The sequence below is a fragment of the Grus americana genome, chromosome 11 (assembly GCF_028858705.1).
Source record: "Grus americana isolate bGruAme1 chromosome 11, bGruAme1.mat, whole genome shotgun sequence".
In the NCBI taxonomy this organism is placed as follows: domain Eukaryota; kingdom Metazoa; phylum Chordata; class Aves; order Gruiformes; family Gruidae; genus Grus; species Grus americana.
The window spans coordinates 14,049,975-14,063,304 of record NC_072862.1 but is presented as its reverse complement, the minus strand read 5'-3'; the positions used below and the strand labels follow the sequence as shown (position 1 = coordinate 14,063,304).

The 13,330-nt window shown below is 46.7% G+C and overlaps 1 protein-coding gene across 7 annotated transcripts in view; it reads left to right on the top strand.

Moving 5' to 3' along the window:
• The window catches only part of FLNB (filamin B), a 91,505-nt gene that overhangs the window by 65,872 nt on the left and 12,303 nt on the right, over positions 1-13,330 (top strand). For 4 of the 7 annotated variants that reach the window (XM_054837859.1, XM_054837858.1, XM_054837865.1 and 1 more), the window contains 13 exons: positions 90-257; positions 870-959; positions 1,796-1,919; positions 2,191-2,347; positions 3,970-4,159; positions 6,000-6,247; positions 8,018-8,092; positions 8,818-8,920; positions 9,820-9,960; positions 11,557-11,685; positions 12,165-12,338; positions 12,479-12,637; positions 13,012-13,215. In XM_054837859.1, coding sequence (XP_054693834.1) covers positions 90-257; positions 870-959; positions 1,796-1,919; positions 2,191-2,347; positions 3,970-4,159; positions 6,000-6,247; positions 8,018-8,092; positions 8,818-8,920; positions 9,820-9,960; positions 11,557-11,685; positions 12,165-12,338; positions 12,479-12,637; positions 13,012-13,215 — 1,962 coding nt within the window. The remainder of the gene's footprint in view (positions 1-89; positions 258-869; positions 960-1,795; positions 1,920-2,190; positions 2,348-3,969; positions 4,160-5,999; positions 6,248-8,017; positions 8,093-8,817; positions 8,921-9,819; positions 9,961-11,556; positions 11,686-12,164; positions 12,339-12,478; positions 12,638-13,011; positions 13,216-13,330) is intronic. The other 3 variants (XM_054837862.1, XM_054837863.1, XM_054837864.1) reach the window with 3 other exon arrangements.

The following is a 13,330-nucleotide window of genomic DNA, read 5'->3' as shown; positions in this document are numbered from 1 at the left end:
TGGATTTGGCAATTTAGAAGCATTTACCTGGGCATTTTCCTCTAACTGTTAACTCTGTGGTGTTTAACACTTGCTGCGTTAACTTCCAGGCAGTCCTTTCAAGGTTCCTGTGAAGGATGTTGTGGATCCCAGCAAGGTGAAGATTGCAGGACCGGGTCTGGGAACAGCTGTTCGAGCCAAAGTCCCACAGTCCTTCACTGTAGACACCAGCAAGGCAGGAGTAGCACCCCTCGAGGTGACGGTGGCAGGACCCAGAGGTAAGAACCGAAGTACTTCATCCAGCTGACCCCCCCGTCTCTGCGTTTGGGTCAGTAACATGGTCCTGGCCCTGCTCGCAAAGGTGGTGATACCACTTGAATGAGAATTTCCCTCAGTTCTTGTTCATCTGGCACGTGCTCCTTGAGGGCTGGGCCATGTGTCATGCTGTAAAAGGAGGAGAACTGTGTCCTGGGTAGTGCTGCTTTGGGCAGTGTCTTTGATGGCTTTATCTTAATCTTTAGAGCTGGGAGAAGTTACATGAGTAGGCGTCACTGGTGAACAATTGTGGCTCACATTTAGACATCAAAATGTAAATCCAAAGTCTCACACATGAGCGGTGACTTGGGAGACCCGTGTCGCTGGGCTGCAGGAGTCTCTGAAATATGGTGGAACCCCTCAGTGGCCCCCAGAGAGCAGCAAGGCCCTCAAGTGGTAGCGTTAATGATGTTTGCATTAACCTAGGACGCTGTGTCTCGGTGGCACAGTATCTCGGCAGCGAGTACCTTTTGGCTGCAAGCCTCACCTTGCTGGGAGGCGAGAGCTGCTTCCCCACTCGGGTGTCAGGCCACGCTGGTGTGGGTGCCCCGCAGGTAACCCTTCTTTAATTTTAGTGGATGAGACGGATTCCCAGGGATGGCGCTCCCCATTGAAAGCGATTTCGGATTTCTTTAAAGGTGATCCAAAGGGTGACACTAAGACAGGTTTGAATTCTTGATAACTACTGGCAATTTTGGCTCTTGGAAATCCAACTGGCAACAGCAAGAATCATCTGGAGGAGGGAGTGGGAACCAACGATGTTGCTTTTAGGCTTTGCATGGCAACCATACGTTTCTTTTGCACTCGCTTTACTGCTAATCCTTCCTGTGTTTCAAAGGCAACTTGTAATTGTAGACTGCTTTGTGTGTTGATCTGAACTGATATGACATGTAATCTGCTGTAGATTTAGCTTAATGCAAATTGAAATAATTGATCCTGCTTTCTTAGGACTTTGGCAGCTTGCAGGGCTCTCCTGCCTAGGCAGAGAGCTTGCCTTTCCAAATACCTGATTGTGAAAGACTCGGTTGGTGAATGCTGCACCCCAGTTGGCTTTAGGGCTCGATTCTGTGCAGTGAATCCCAGTAACAGTATGTAATCTTGTAAATGATAGTTCAGGCAATTATAACCATTACTCATTTTCTTTCCTGAAAGATCTTCAGTGTACTTTGAGCAATTGCTCTTGACCTGGACTGTACAGAAAGGCAGATTTTTCTCCAGTATTTTTATGCTAGCTTTTGTTTACAGCGAGAAGACGGGAGCCCAGAGAGTGGTGGATAACAAATCTATCTCGGGTCAATGGATCTTGAATACAAAATAAGAGAAACTGATCACTGATCCACGCGCATTGCATCATTCAAAAAAAAAAACCCAATAAAAATTGAAATTTAGCTTGTTGCAAACTGTGAATGAGCAGTGCATCTTGGAGCTTTGTGCAGCAAATGGTTGGTGAGGAACTGAGTTTTAATAGTGCAGCTGAGAGAATCGTCTGTTGCTTTTTTAGGAGTTGTGGAGCCTGTTAACGTAGTAGACAACGGAGATGGCACCCACACGGTGGTGTACACCCCTACGCAGGAGGGACCCTACATGATCTCTGTCAAATATGCTGATGAAGAAATTCCTCGCAGGTAAGGTGATGAAGGTAAACTTAGATGAACTGAAGATTGAACGACCTGATTGTGCTCTCCCAGCACAAGCCCTGTTTTAAGGGCTGGCTGTGGTCCTTTCTACTTAACCAGTGCAGCTCCTTGTGTGACTTCAGGGTTCAGCGGTGCTTTGAGCCTGCTGCACCTACAGCAGAGACAGCATAGGGGAGGTGAATCCGCATCTCCGCGGTACTGCAGTAACTGTCAGCCATTGACTTGGGAGGAGGGAGCAGTAATGGGTTTCCCTTTTAAGTCCCTTCAAGGTGAAGGTGCTTCCTACATACGATGCCAGTAAAGTGACAGCGAGCGGACCAGGTCTCAGTTCCTATGGCATACCAGCCAGCCTGCCTGTGGAGTTCGCTGTGGATGCTAAAGATGCTGGGCAGGGACTTCTGGCTGTACAGATCACTGTAAGTAACTATAAAGCCGAGCAGGAGTGGAAACACATTGTTCTAGGTGGGCATGAGTGGCTCCTATCTGAAGCGTCCACAGCTGTACCCTGACATACCCAGTGTCCTGGAGACTGGGCTGCTGGCTGGACCTTAAGCTCTGGTACAGGAAAATCTTGCACTCTGCATTTGTGAAGCTCTTGAGGCTGCTTTTATGAGACTTCTGTCTTAAAGTCAACACCCATGTTATATTTGTCTCTTGGTTAACCTTATACTCTGCAAATGCCCAAAATGAGATAAATAGTTTCTTGTAAGATTATGAAAATGCTGGAATTTTTAATGGAGACAGCCTTCTAGCAGTGTGGTTCAGCAAGACCATGAGATACATCCACACTGAGCATTGCATGATGATAAATTAACAAACAAGTCTCCCTCAAGGTTGCCAAAAGCCATAAGCTGCTTAAGGAGATACTACAGGAATGTTTTTATTTGACTTTGTTATGGCTCTTCCTGAAATTTCTGGTGTCTGGACTCTGTGGCCTCAGCAAAAAGGTCTCTGGTTAGTGGACCATAAAGCACATTTCTCAGCTTTGGCATGCCTAGATCATGGCATGGCCGGTTGTACTTGCCCTTCTGCATTCTTGCTCCTGTGCTGTCCCGCTGTCTGCTCAGGTGCAGCAAAGAAGTTGCCTTTATTCTGGCATGCAAGTGTGCTCTTAAAGGATCCAAAATACTTATCAGAGCTCCCAGCCTGGCCGTGGCTTTGAAGATCAAGTTCCACAAGTCCTGCATGGTGGGAGTGCATAGGTGGTCCTTCTCACAGCATTTGTTCACTTCTCGTTCTGAGCTGTTGAATGTCAAACGTTTTGCAAGCCGTCCTGAAAGAAGGAAGCTCTTTTGTACTGTACCTAAAATCTCAAGTCCTTTGCAGCTTATACTATACCCCAGGCAGTGTTAAGTCATAAAATACAAAATGGTGTCAACATGTGGTTCCCTGTAAGCAGGCCTGGAAGACTTTCTAAAATGCTTCATATTTTGCAGCTGATGAATTGCACTGAAAGCTGAGGCTGGGAGTAGCTCGGTCGGAAACGCACAGTGCTGATCTTGATTGTAGATATGAAAGCTCGATGCTGAAACTCAGATCTGTATTGTTTATGCATCTCTTTGATTCTTGTATTCAGCGTAGAAATGGTAGACCTGCTTTTAACTGTAGACCTTGCAGTGTGTAGACCAAAGCTACCCAGTGCTTTGTCAGGACAGAGCTGCACGGTCTGGCTCCCGATCTGTGCCTCAGGGACCTGGGACACGTTCTTCATTTCCAACAGCGATACAACAATGAAGCCTAAAACGTCTTACAGTTAATATAAAGTTCATTAAAATGGCTTGCTGCATCTTATAAACATTCTTGTATCTGACCAAGGGTAGTCAATAATAGCATGGATTGTTTTATAGTGGTCTGATACCTTTTTGCTCCTAACAGTCTATTCCTGGTACTAGTCCTTGAGTGAAATATATTTAACCTTCAAAAAGCTGCAGTTTTGGCTGAGACTATCTAAATATGGTTGTGAACAGATTTGCTGCCCTGCTAAATGAATTAATAACTAGCTTCATAGTGCTTAAATCTTCTGGTTTGCATTCCTCAGGACCAAGAGGGCAAACCCAAGAGAGTGGACATTCATGACAACAAGGATGGCACTTACACGGTCACCTATGTCCCCGACAAAACGGGCCGCTACACCATTGGTGTGAAGTACGGTGGAGATGATATCCCGTCCTCTCCCTATCGGATCCGGGCATCTCCAGCTGGGGATGCCAGCAAGTGTTGGGCCACAGGTAAGTGTTGGCTCCTCTCCGTTGCTGCTGTTTACTTGGTGTAAAGCTGCCTTCTGAGCATGGTACAGTTGGTGTAATGGGTGCAGAAGATGTGAGAGACTTGTGTAATCTGGCTGCCCTTACAGGACGGGTTTCCCTAAAGAAGTGCCCACCCTGCGGGTGAGCAGGAATCTCTTGCAGTCTCTAGCAAAATCTTTCAAACTACCTGGGTTGTTATAAACAGCCAGATGCAACCGAAGTCTGGTGCTTATTTTGGCCTAGATAAATCATGCTGAGAATGCAGCGAGGTTGATTTAAAAATAACACATTTGCGCACATTCACTGCATCATGCTCCTTGCACTGCGAGTGTTGCAAGAAGTTTTTGTTCCAAGCAAGAACAGAATTAATTCTGAGGATGTAAATAGCTGGCCGTGTGCTTCTGCATCAGCATAGCCTGTTCAGGCTGGCTGTTATTAGTGGAGGTTTCTGCTTCTTTTGTGTGTCTGGTCAAGGTTGGCCAGGGTCTGAACAGACTTTTGGAAGGTGTGGGTGGAAAGAGAGAACCTAAAGATGAGATGTTATTACAACTCAAAAAAAAAAAAAATCATTGCCTCAAAAATCAGTGTCTTGGCGTAGGGGAAGGACTCCAGATTTGTTGCTGTAGGAGCACACTTACAGCTTCAACCCTTACCCGTTCTCAGGGTGAGATCATCACATGGCTTTGGGCTGGCCACCGTGGCACACTGTGGCAGGGAGCAGAAGTGACGGGAACTAGTTAGAAGAATGTCACTATATGTTAAATCCCTTGATTTTAAAATAAATGAGGCAAGACCAGATTGAACAGGGAAACTTAATCTGTGGTTGTAGACCTGTGAGAGTGTCTGGACGCTGCGCTGACCTGCACTGTGCGGTTAGAGCGTACCTGGTGCCCGTCCGGCAGCTGGCTGCTTTCAAGCCTGCTTAAACAGAAATATATTCCTGTAACAGTGGAAAACACAGAGCAGCAGGTACCCCCTTTGCTTCAAAATTTGTTTAAAAGAGGCCTTAATGGCTGAATCTGATACTCTGCCAAGTAACTCAAGTCGCTAATTATTCAAAATAACTGTAATGGAGATTACTCTCAGATGCCAGCTTAAACTTCCCCTTTCCAAGTAGTGTTTCTGACTTTGCTGTAAAGCTGAAATACAGTCGCCGTAGGAGTAGATGCTGGAATACCGTCAAGGTATTAAAACGGCAAGTTCGTTGCCACTTGAAAATGAACCATTTACCTGGTAACAAGTGCCGGTCAAAAGCAGGAGTATTAAATATGTGCTGCAGATAGGACTTAATAGTTCTTATTTAAACACAGCGCTCCTCAGGCTGGATCTGATTGCTACAGTTTGGGCATTGTTTCACGATTTTCTTTTTTTGGGATGTGTGGCAGAATAGTGGGAAATCATTCGTGGCCAATGTAGGAGGAAACGTGGCCATGGCTGCTACTGCGCCCTGTTGCAGCTACTTACACAGGGAGGTTTATGTTAAAGCAGTGACAGCTGAGTCACTGTCTGGGGCAGAAGATAGTGCCTTCTGCATGAAGGAGTATGGCTTAAGGCGTTGCTTTCTTCAAACTTAGCTTTTTTCCCCTCTGTTCTCATCCAGCCTCTCTGATTGCAGAGGAGAAGGGAAGCCGGTGGCTAGCTCCTATATGCTGCTGTGCTGACCAACACTACAAACGTCCCTTGGTGTACATCTGCACCCAAAAACATGCCTGTGGGTCCCCGGGACCGGCGTTTTGGTGCCGTGCTTCCCAGGCGCCTTGCAGGAGGCCTGCCTGGGAAAACTGTGCTCTGAACGCTTTCTGTAATGAAAATTGCCTTGTAGGTCCTGGAATTGCACCCACTGTGAAGACTGGTGAGGAGGTTGGTTTTGTGGTAGACGCCAAATCAGCAGGGAAGGGAAAAGTGACGTGCACCGTCCTGACGCCAGATGGGACAGAAGCTGAAGCAGATGTTGTTGAAAACGAGGACGGGACTTACGATATCTTCTACACTGCCGCCAAACCAGGAACCTATGTGATTTATGTCCGCTTTGGTGGGGTGGACATTCCCAACAGTCCTTTCACCGTCATGGTAAGCCAGCTCTGCTCTGAAAATACCTGCCGCTCGGATTCCTGCTGCCACATTTTATTTAGTGATAGGTTAACTCTATGTGTAAATGTTTGTTTAGGCATTTATTAGACTAGCAGGAGCTAATGAATCCTTGTTACTTGCAGAGCTTATTTTGAGCAGGCAATGCAGTTAAGTGAAGAAGGATAGAAGCCATCAGAGGATGAAGACTTGGCTTCTCTGAACAAATTAATTTTTCATTTCCTGACCATGTAGGTTTTTTCCTAAACAACGTAAGGGTGGTTGTAATCAGCTTCTACAACTAATTAGTTCAGCTGTTGTCAGATACGGTGCTCTGACTTGTCCGTCTCTCGCTCTTTATAATGTTGATCCCAAAATAAGGAATGGTCTGCTGACAGATCCCAGGGAAGCAGGCTGTTAGCTCACACTTAAAAATGATTTGCAAGTGCTAGTTAAACTGTTATAGCCAAATCCCCCTCCTTCTAATTATGTTCCTTCCAACATGCAGTACTTCAGCATGTTTAGGTTTAAAAAGCAAACAAAACCCCAGCCTCCCTGAGGAGAGGACTAGATGCCTCTCAGGGCTCACAGAAGCCCTTCACGTGAAGAGCAGCTCTCAGCGTTGGCAAAACAAGTCTCGGTCTTGTAATCTCAGCCAAGGCAGCCTCTGGTGCGTCTCGGTCCGTGAAACCACACGGCCGTACTTGTGCCGAGTCTGACTGGAGCCCGCGGGCAAGTCCTCAGGGCCAGGCACGCTGGCTCTTCCTACCTGCAACCCCGGCAGATCAGTACCAGTGTCTCTGAAGATTTCCACAAGAAAAACGACTCCCTTGGTCGCTGCTCAAAGCTCACCGCAGGAAATGCCTCTCGAGGTCAGGGAGCCTGCTCCCGGCCAGCCAAAATTCCCACTTCCTAGCTGAGTGATACAGTACGTGTTTGACTTGGGTGTCTCAGCTGGGGGCAGAGAACAGTGAAACAGCAGTATTTCTGTTTTACATTGGTTTTCTTAGTGGAGTCTTTCCAGGCATCAGTTTCCAGCAGGTTATTTTGTTAGGGTGGTTTGCAGTGGTGTAAAGGGGCAGGAGGAGCCGGGGTGGCTGAGCCCGGTGGAGCGGCGTGTGTGGGTGTGAGTCCCGGCCGCTCTAGTGGCGTTGACTGGGGGAGATGGGAATTTGCAAGTCATGCTCTTGGCATGCCTGGTGGGAAGGGAGGCTGTGCTGGGGGAAAACACATTCGGTGTCTTGACAACGCTATCCCAGCTATGAATCAGAAGAATAGCTTTGCAGCTATGACTGGACGTGGGCTGGGTCATTCACCCAAGTGCATGAGCCGGGAGAAGCCTTCCCACGGCAGCAGGCTCTCCTGCTTCCCAGCTCGTACGCTGTGCTGCCCAGCGCCTGGGGACTTGCATCTTAGGTTTAAACCTTTCACTTCCCTCCCTGCGCCAGTCCCATTAAAAAAGCAACTCTGAAATTCAGTTCCACCAGTGTTTTGGCACTGCTTTCCAGCTTCCTTCCCAAACTCCCAACGTCGGCACGTACTGGCTTTGTCCCTTTGCTGTGGCTTCCCCCAGTGTCCAATGCCTGTGGCCAGGGACAGTTTCCCAACTGCGCTGGCTGGATCCCAGGTCCTTGTGATGGGAAGAGGACTGGGAGAGCTGCACGGTGGGAGGAAGGTGTTGAGGAGCTGGAAGGAGATGTGCGTTCTGTACTGTGAAAGATGGGAATGCCTCCATGCCAGAATAACACCTAACCTGCCTTTACCCCTGCCCAGGCTGTAGATGCAGATGATGCCACCGTGCGATCGCAGGAGCCAGTGGGCGCCTCCCCCCCCGGATTCCGCCCTTGGGTACACAATTTTTACATTTTTCAGCTGTTTTCCCCCATCTGTGTTCCATTTCAGATGACAGCCTGCTTCTTGGGACTGCTTGAATTGCTCTGGTCATTGTGTTCATTCTTTCTGTTTGATCAATTGTTCTTGGGATCCAGACCTTGTTTTTTTCTTTGCTGCTTGAAGGCAGTCTCCAAATAAACTCTCATTTAAACATGAAGAGGATCATTACACGTACAGCTTCTACTTCTGCAACGTCTACTGTTGGCAAAAGCAACCTGAGTGCATCGCTTTGTTTTCTCAGTAAAACAGCGCAGTGTCTTGAGTCCAGAGTCGCATTGTGAAACTTGTTTCTTTTGTCCACTTTGTGTTGCAATCACTCTGCCCCATTCAAAAATCACTTTCTCTTCCAGGCCTTAAGCAACTAAATCCTTTCAGATGGAGCCACTTTGGGTCTTGCGTGCGCTACATTGTCTTCCATCCCTTTGTGTTCCATTTTTACCGCTTTTAACTTTTTTCCAGCATGTCTTCCATTCACACCGTGTTTGATTCGCTCTGCTCTGCGGTGCGGTGGTGTTACGAAGGAGAGCTTGGCCGGACACTGCTCTGGTTGAGCCCAGTCCTGTGGCTGGCTGTGATAATCACCGCACGCTCTCTTCTGCTTATGCTCACAGTGGAGTTGCTCAGTGGTCATTTGGGTCTACCATCCTTTTTGAAGTGTCCCATCCTTTTGCTTCCTCTAGGTCACAGAAGAAGCTTATGTCCCGGTTGGAGACATGAATGGCATGGGATTCAGGCCCTTTGATATGGTTATCCCTTTTGCCGTAAGGAAAGGAGAAATAACAGGTACCTGGAATAAGCGTAGCCTCTCGGGATGGTTTTGATTTTTGTTAGCGTGTTCATCCATTCGCAGCTAACAGTCTGGGTGGTCTAGACCACAGCGTGTGTGGGAGGATTGTATCCTGCCAGCAACTTAGTTGTTTAATTTCACATCAAGTGGCACCCACTGAGGGTGAGTAGGATACGCCCCGCTGATGGTTTGAGTTAAATGAGGGGCTTCTTGGTGCTGCTGTGGTCCACAGCACTAGGCTGTGAGCTGCCGCACTGTAGGACCCGTTGCTGCTTTTTCCTCTCTGGAGCAGCTACGTGCATCCTTGATAAGCTCCGTTACTTATTTTGTACAGATGCTGTAAAACAGTCTAATCTGCATTCCTGTCACATACCTTCCCCAAAGCAGGTGACCCCTCTTCCACAGGTCTGGCAGCTGAGAGCATCACCCCAGGAGCTCCCCGGTTGCATTAAGCTCCTGCACACACAGGCTGTGTCCCCTCCTGCCCTTTAGCTCCGTAATCCTGCTCCAAGCCCTGGTCTGTCCCTGCTGAAGGGTCAGTCGATCTTTCCTTTTCAAAACAGCCACAGGAGAGGGAGCATCCTGCGATGAGGTAGATCGGCGCCTTTCCTGGGGCTTGCCATGGAAATGTCAGTGGCTGTAGCAAACAGCTCTGCCTGTAGAGTTTGTAAGGTCACAGGACTGTTTGCCAGATGTCTACTGCTGCGTTGTATTCATGTAGCTTAAGTAGAAAACATGTCTGGTTAATGTTCCCATTAGTCTCCTATTTGTGCCTGTGGGTAAGGAATTTAGCAATTTAAAATGCTTGTTTAAAATGGCTAGACAATTCTTTGTGGGTGGGAGAGGGGAAGCAGGCAGCTTCTCCTTTTGTAACTCCCGTGGTGGCTTTTTGTAGGTGAAGTACACATGCCCTCTGGAAAGATGGATACGCCTGATATTGTGGATAACAAAGACGGCACAGTAACAGTGAGATATGCTCCTACCGAGGTCGGGCTGCATGAAATGCACATAAAATATATGGGAAAGCACATCCCAGGTGAGTCTGACAAAGCAGGCGACACAAATCTTGAGTGCAGTGTCCTGCTGATGCATCTGCTCCCTGTTAAGGTTTCTATAGCTTAGTTGTATGCACCGCAGTAAGAACTGCCCAGGACATCTTACCATTCAGCAGCAGTTCATCTGCAAGCAGTCCAGAGAGAAACTAAAGCAAAGGAGTAAGTGCCGGCACGTATGAGCTTCCATTGTGGTTTAATAGTACCAGCCAGGCTTAAAATGGATTTTGGTTTTGGGAACTAGCTTTTGTGGCATTTTATTATGAAGAAGAAACATATAATTTTCGAACGACCATTTTTTTCAGGTTGAAATTTACTGCCACAGTGCTCAACAAAACTAGTGGTTACACTATATGTTTATCCTTAAAACTGCATTGGCATAAAATGTCCTATCTGTGGGGAAGACTAAGTGGCTAAAACACTATAGTTACTCTTTCCATCTCGTTGCAATAAAACAAAACACCCATGCTGTAATCACACATGCTATGCTGTAATCTTTCTTTCTTCCTGGCTGCTTCTTAACAAACAGAAATCAGTGCCTTTCATTCCTCTTCCCTTCCCTTCCCCTCTCTTCCCTTCTCTTCCCTGTCCTGGCCAAAGCTCTGCATCTCCTGGAGGCTGGGGCTGCCCCGCGTTTCTCCGGGCATGCCGGCTGCATGGGGCTGGGGCAAAAAGGGTCAGATCTGTAGAAGGATGTGTAGACATGAGACAAAATACTTTCAGCGCTGCATGAACTGGGCTGCTAGCTCTGTCTGGTGTACAGAAACACAGGATAACTTTGGCTGAAGCAGGGAGCTCAATAATGCGATGCATGGTGCTACTTCAGTATCTTCAGCACTTTGTATGGCTATAACACCTCTGTAAGTGCCAAACTGTCAGTTCGGTAAGACCATTACCCTGCGCCTTAACAGAAGGATGATGTGCCGTAATGTTTTCTTCTTGAAGGCTATCATGAATCAAACTTGGTTCTGTCTTAGCTGCAAAATCTAGCTTTGGACTTAAGAGCTATCTATGTCTTTTTTTGAAACCGTTATTGGCTGTTGGTGACTGTACTTTTTGTTCTTGTGCACCAGTTTAGCTAATCTGAGGCTGGCGAATATGCTTTTGGATACATTTCAAACTTGCTAGTTCAGGTTCATTGAGTCAGACAATGTGCTGTGCTAGTTCCTAATTCTCAGCTACCAAAATTCAGGATCTGTGCCTGAACTGAAAGCCTGCTTCTGAGTCATGTTCTGATTTCATGTGCTAAAAATAAAATTGTAATGAGTAAGACCCTTTACAACATCATTGAAGCTTATCTCTGGTAATTTGAGTAATACTTACTTTGTCATGACTGGATGTGGAACAAATTGTGGAGAAATATCTGTTGAAGATGAAAGGGGAGGCTTATTCATTTTTTAAATGCGTTACAGTCACATAAAGGTTCTTCAGATACCAGATAGTGAGAATGGCATTGAAGAACAGGGGTATCAGTAAGCATGAGATCCCGTTGGGTTGGAGCAGCTTGATGTCTGTTTTATTCTTGTAGTCCAGGTTACTCATCCTTAAAAGTGCTTCTTTTGGGGTTTTTTTCCCTTTAGAGAGCCCTCTGCAGTTCTATGTGAATTACCCAAACAGTGGCAGTGTGTCTGCTTATGGGCCTGGCCTCATTTATGGCGTTGCCAATAAACCAGCAACTTTCACCATTGTCACGGAAGATGCAGGGGAGGGTAAGTCTGTTGTTTAAACCCGTCCTACCCTAAACTAGGAACTTCTTGGAAGTGTAATGTGCATTGGCATTAATTTGCATTCATCTGTCCAACTATGAATCTCTGGTGTGATACAAATGGCTTGTGCAGTATCAGGCTGTAACTTGCAGTAAAAACTGGTTTATTGTCTCTTCCTGAGAGCAACAGATGTACCCTGTGGTACAGGATGCAAATGATTCGTTTAATGAAAGATAAACTGAAGGCAGCTTAGATCTAGTGGATGATGACTGGATCTGGAATCACTGTTAGGTAAACCTAACAGACTGAATAGAGTTGTAGTCTTAGTGGATTGGCCTGAGCAATTTTTGCTACTGTCCTTTCAAAAAATGGCGTCTAAGCTGCATTTTCAGTACCAAGTACTCGATCTTCCTCTTTGGACCAAGTCTTTCGACTTGATGTGAAGGAAGGTTTACAGAAGTGCTGTTCTCCTTGTTTCCTAGGTGGGCTGGACTTGGCTATTGAAGGGCCTTCAAAAGCAGAGATCAGCTGCATTGATAACAAAGACGGGACGTGCACAGTCACGTACCTGCCTACTCTACCTGGGAACTACAGCATCCTGGTTAAGTACAACGACAAGCACATCCCAGGCAGTCCGTTCACGGCCAAGATCACAGGTATAAAGTTTAGACTTCTGGAAGCACTTCATAATGAAAATTAACCTCTGATAGCATGGAGGACCTGGTTTGTGGCAGGAATGTGAAATCCTCAGACTTGTTCTGCACTTAACCTGACTCATTTCTCTTTATGTATGCAGATGACAACAGAAGACGGTCCCAGGTTAAGCTTGGTTCTGCTGCTGACTTTCTGTTGGACATCAATGAGACTGATCTGAGTCTCCTAACAGCCAGCATTAAAGCCCCATCAGGTCGCGATGAGCCTTGTCTTCTGAAGAGGCTACCCAATAACCACATTGGTAAGCTCTGATAGCCTTGACCTGAGAGAGTAGTGTAGTAGCCTCTACTCTGGTTTGCTTTGCTATGTGAAATGACTGACTTAACGCTCCTTTGGGAGGGAGCAGAGGTCAAACCAAGCAGTTGATATGGTTCAGTACAGTTGGCCAAAGAAAGAATATGAAGAATGACCTCTTGGGTTACTTCAAGCACAACCTGGCAAGTGCTTTTTGTCAGTGTATGTGAATGGCTTTGTGGCCCATTTGAGAGCAACACTTCAAAACGTGTAAAGGGAGTGCTCCTTCAGTATTTCATTTCTTGGTGTGATTAAGGCTTCTTAATCAAGTATAACATGCATAAAAAGTGAATAAGTTTGTCACATTTCTCTGCTTTGTAGGTATCTCATTCATTCCACGGGAAGTAGGAGAACATCTGGTTAGCATCAAGAAAAATGGGAGCCATGTGCCAAACAGCCCTGTAACAATCATGGTGGTCCAGTCTGAGATAGGAGATGCCAGACGAGCAAGAGTTTTTGGACGTGGCTTGGTAGAAGGACGAACCTTTGAAATGTGTGACTTCATTGTAGACACAAGAGATGCAGGTTAGTTCCATTGGAAAGGGACTGTGAGATGCTGGGAGGTATGTGTCCTCTCTAAGTGAGAGCATTGTCTTCCTCAGTGCACAACCTCCAGGTCACAAGCAGCAAAGCAGCAGGT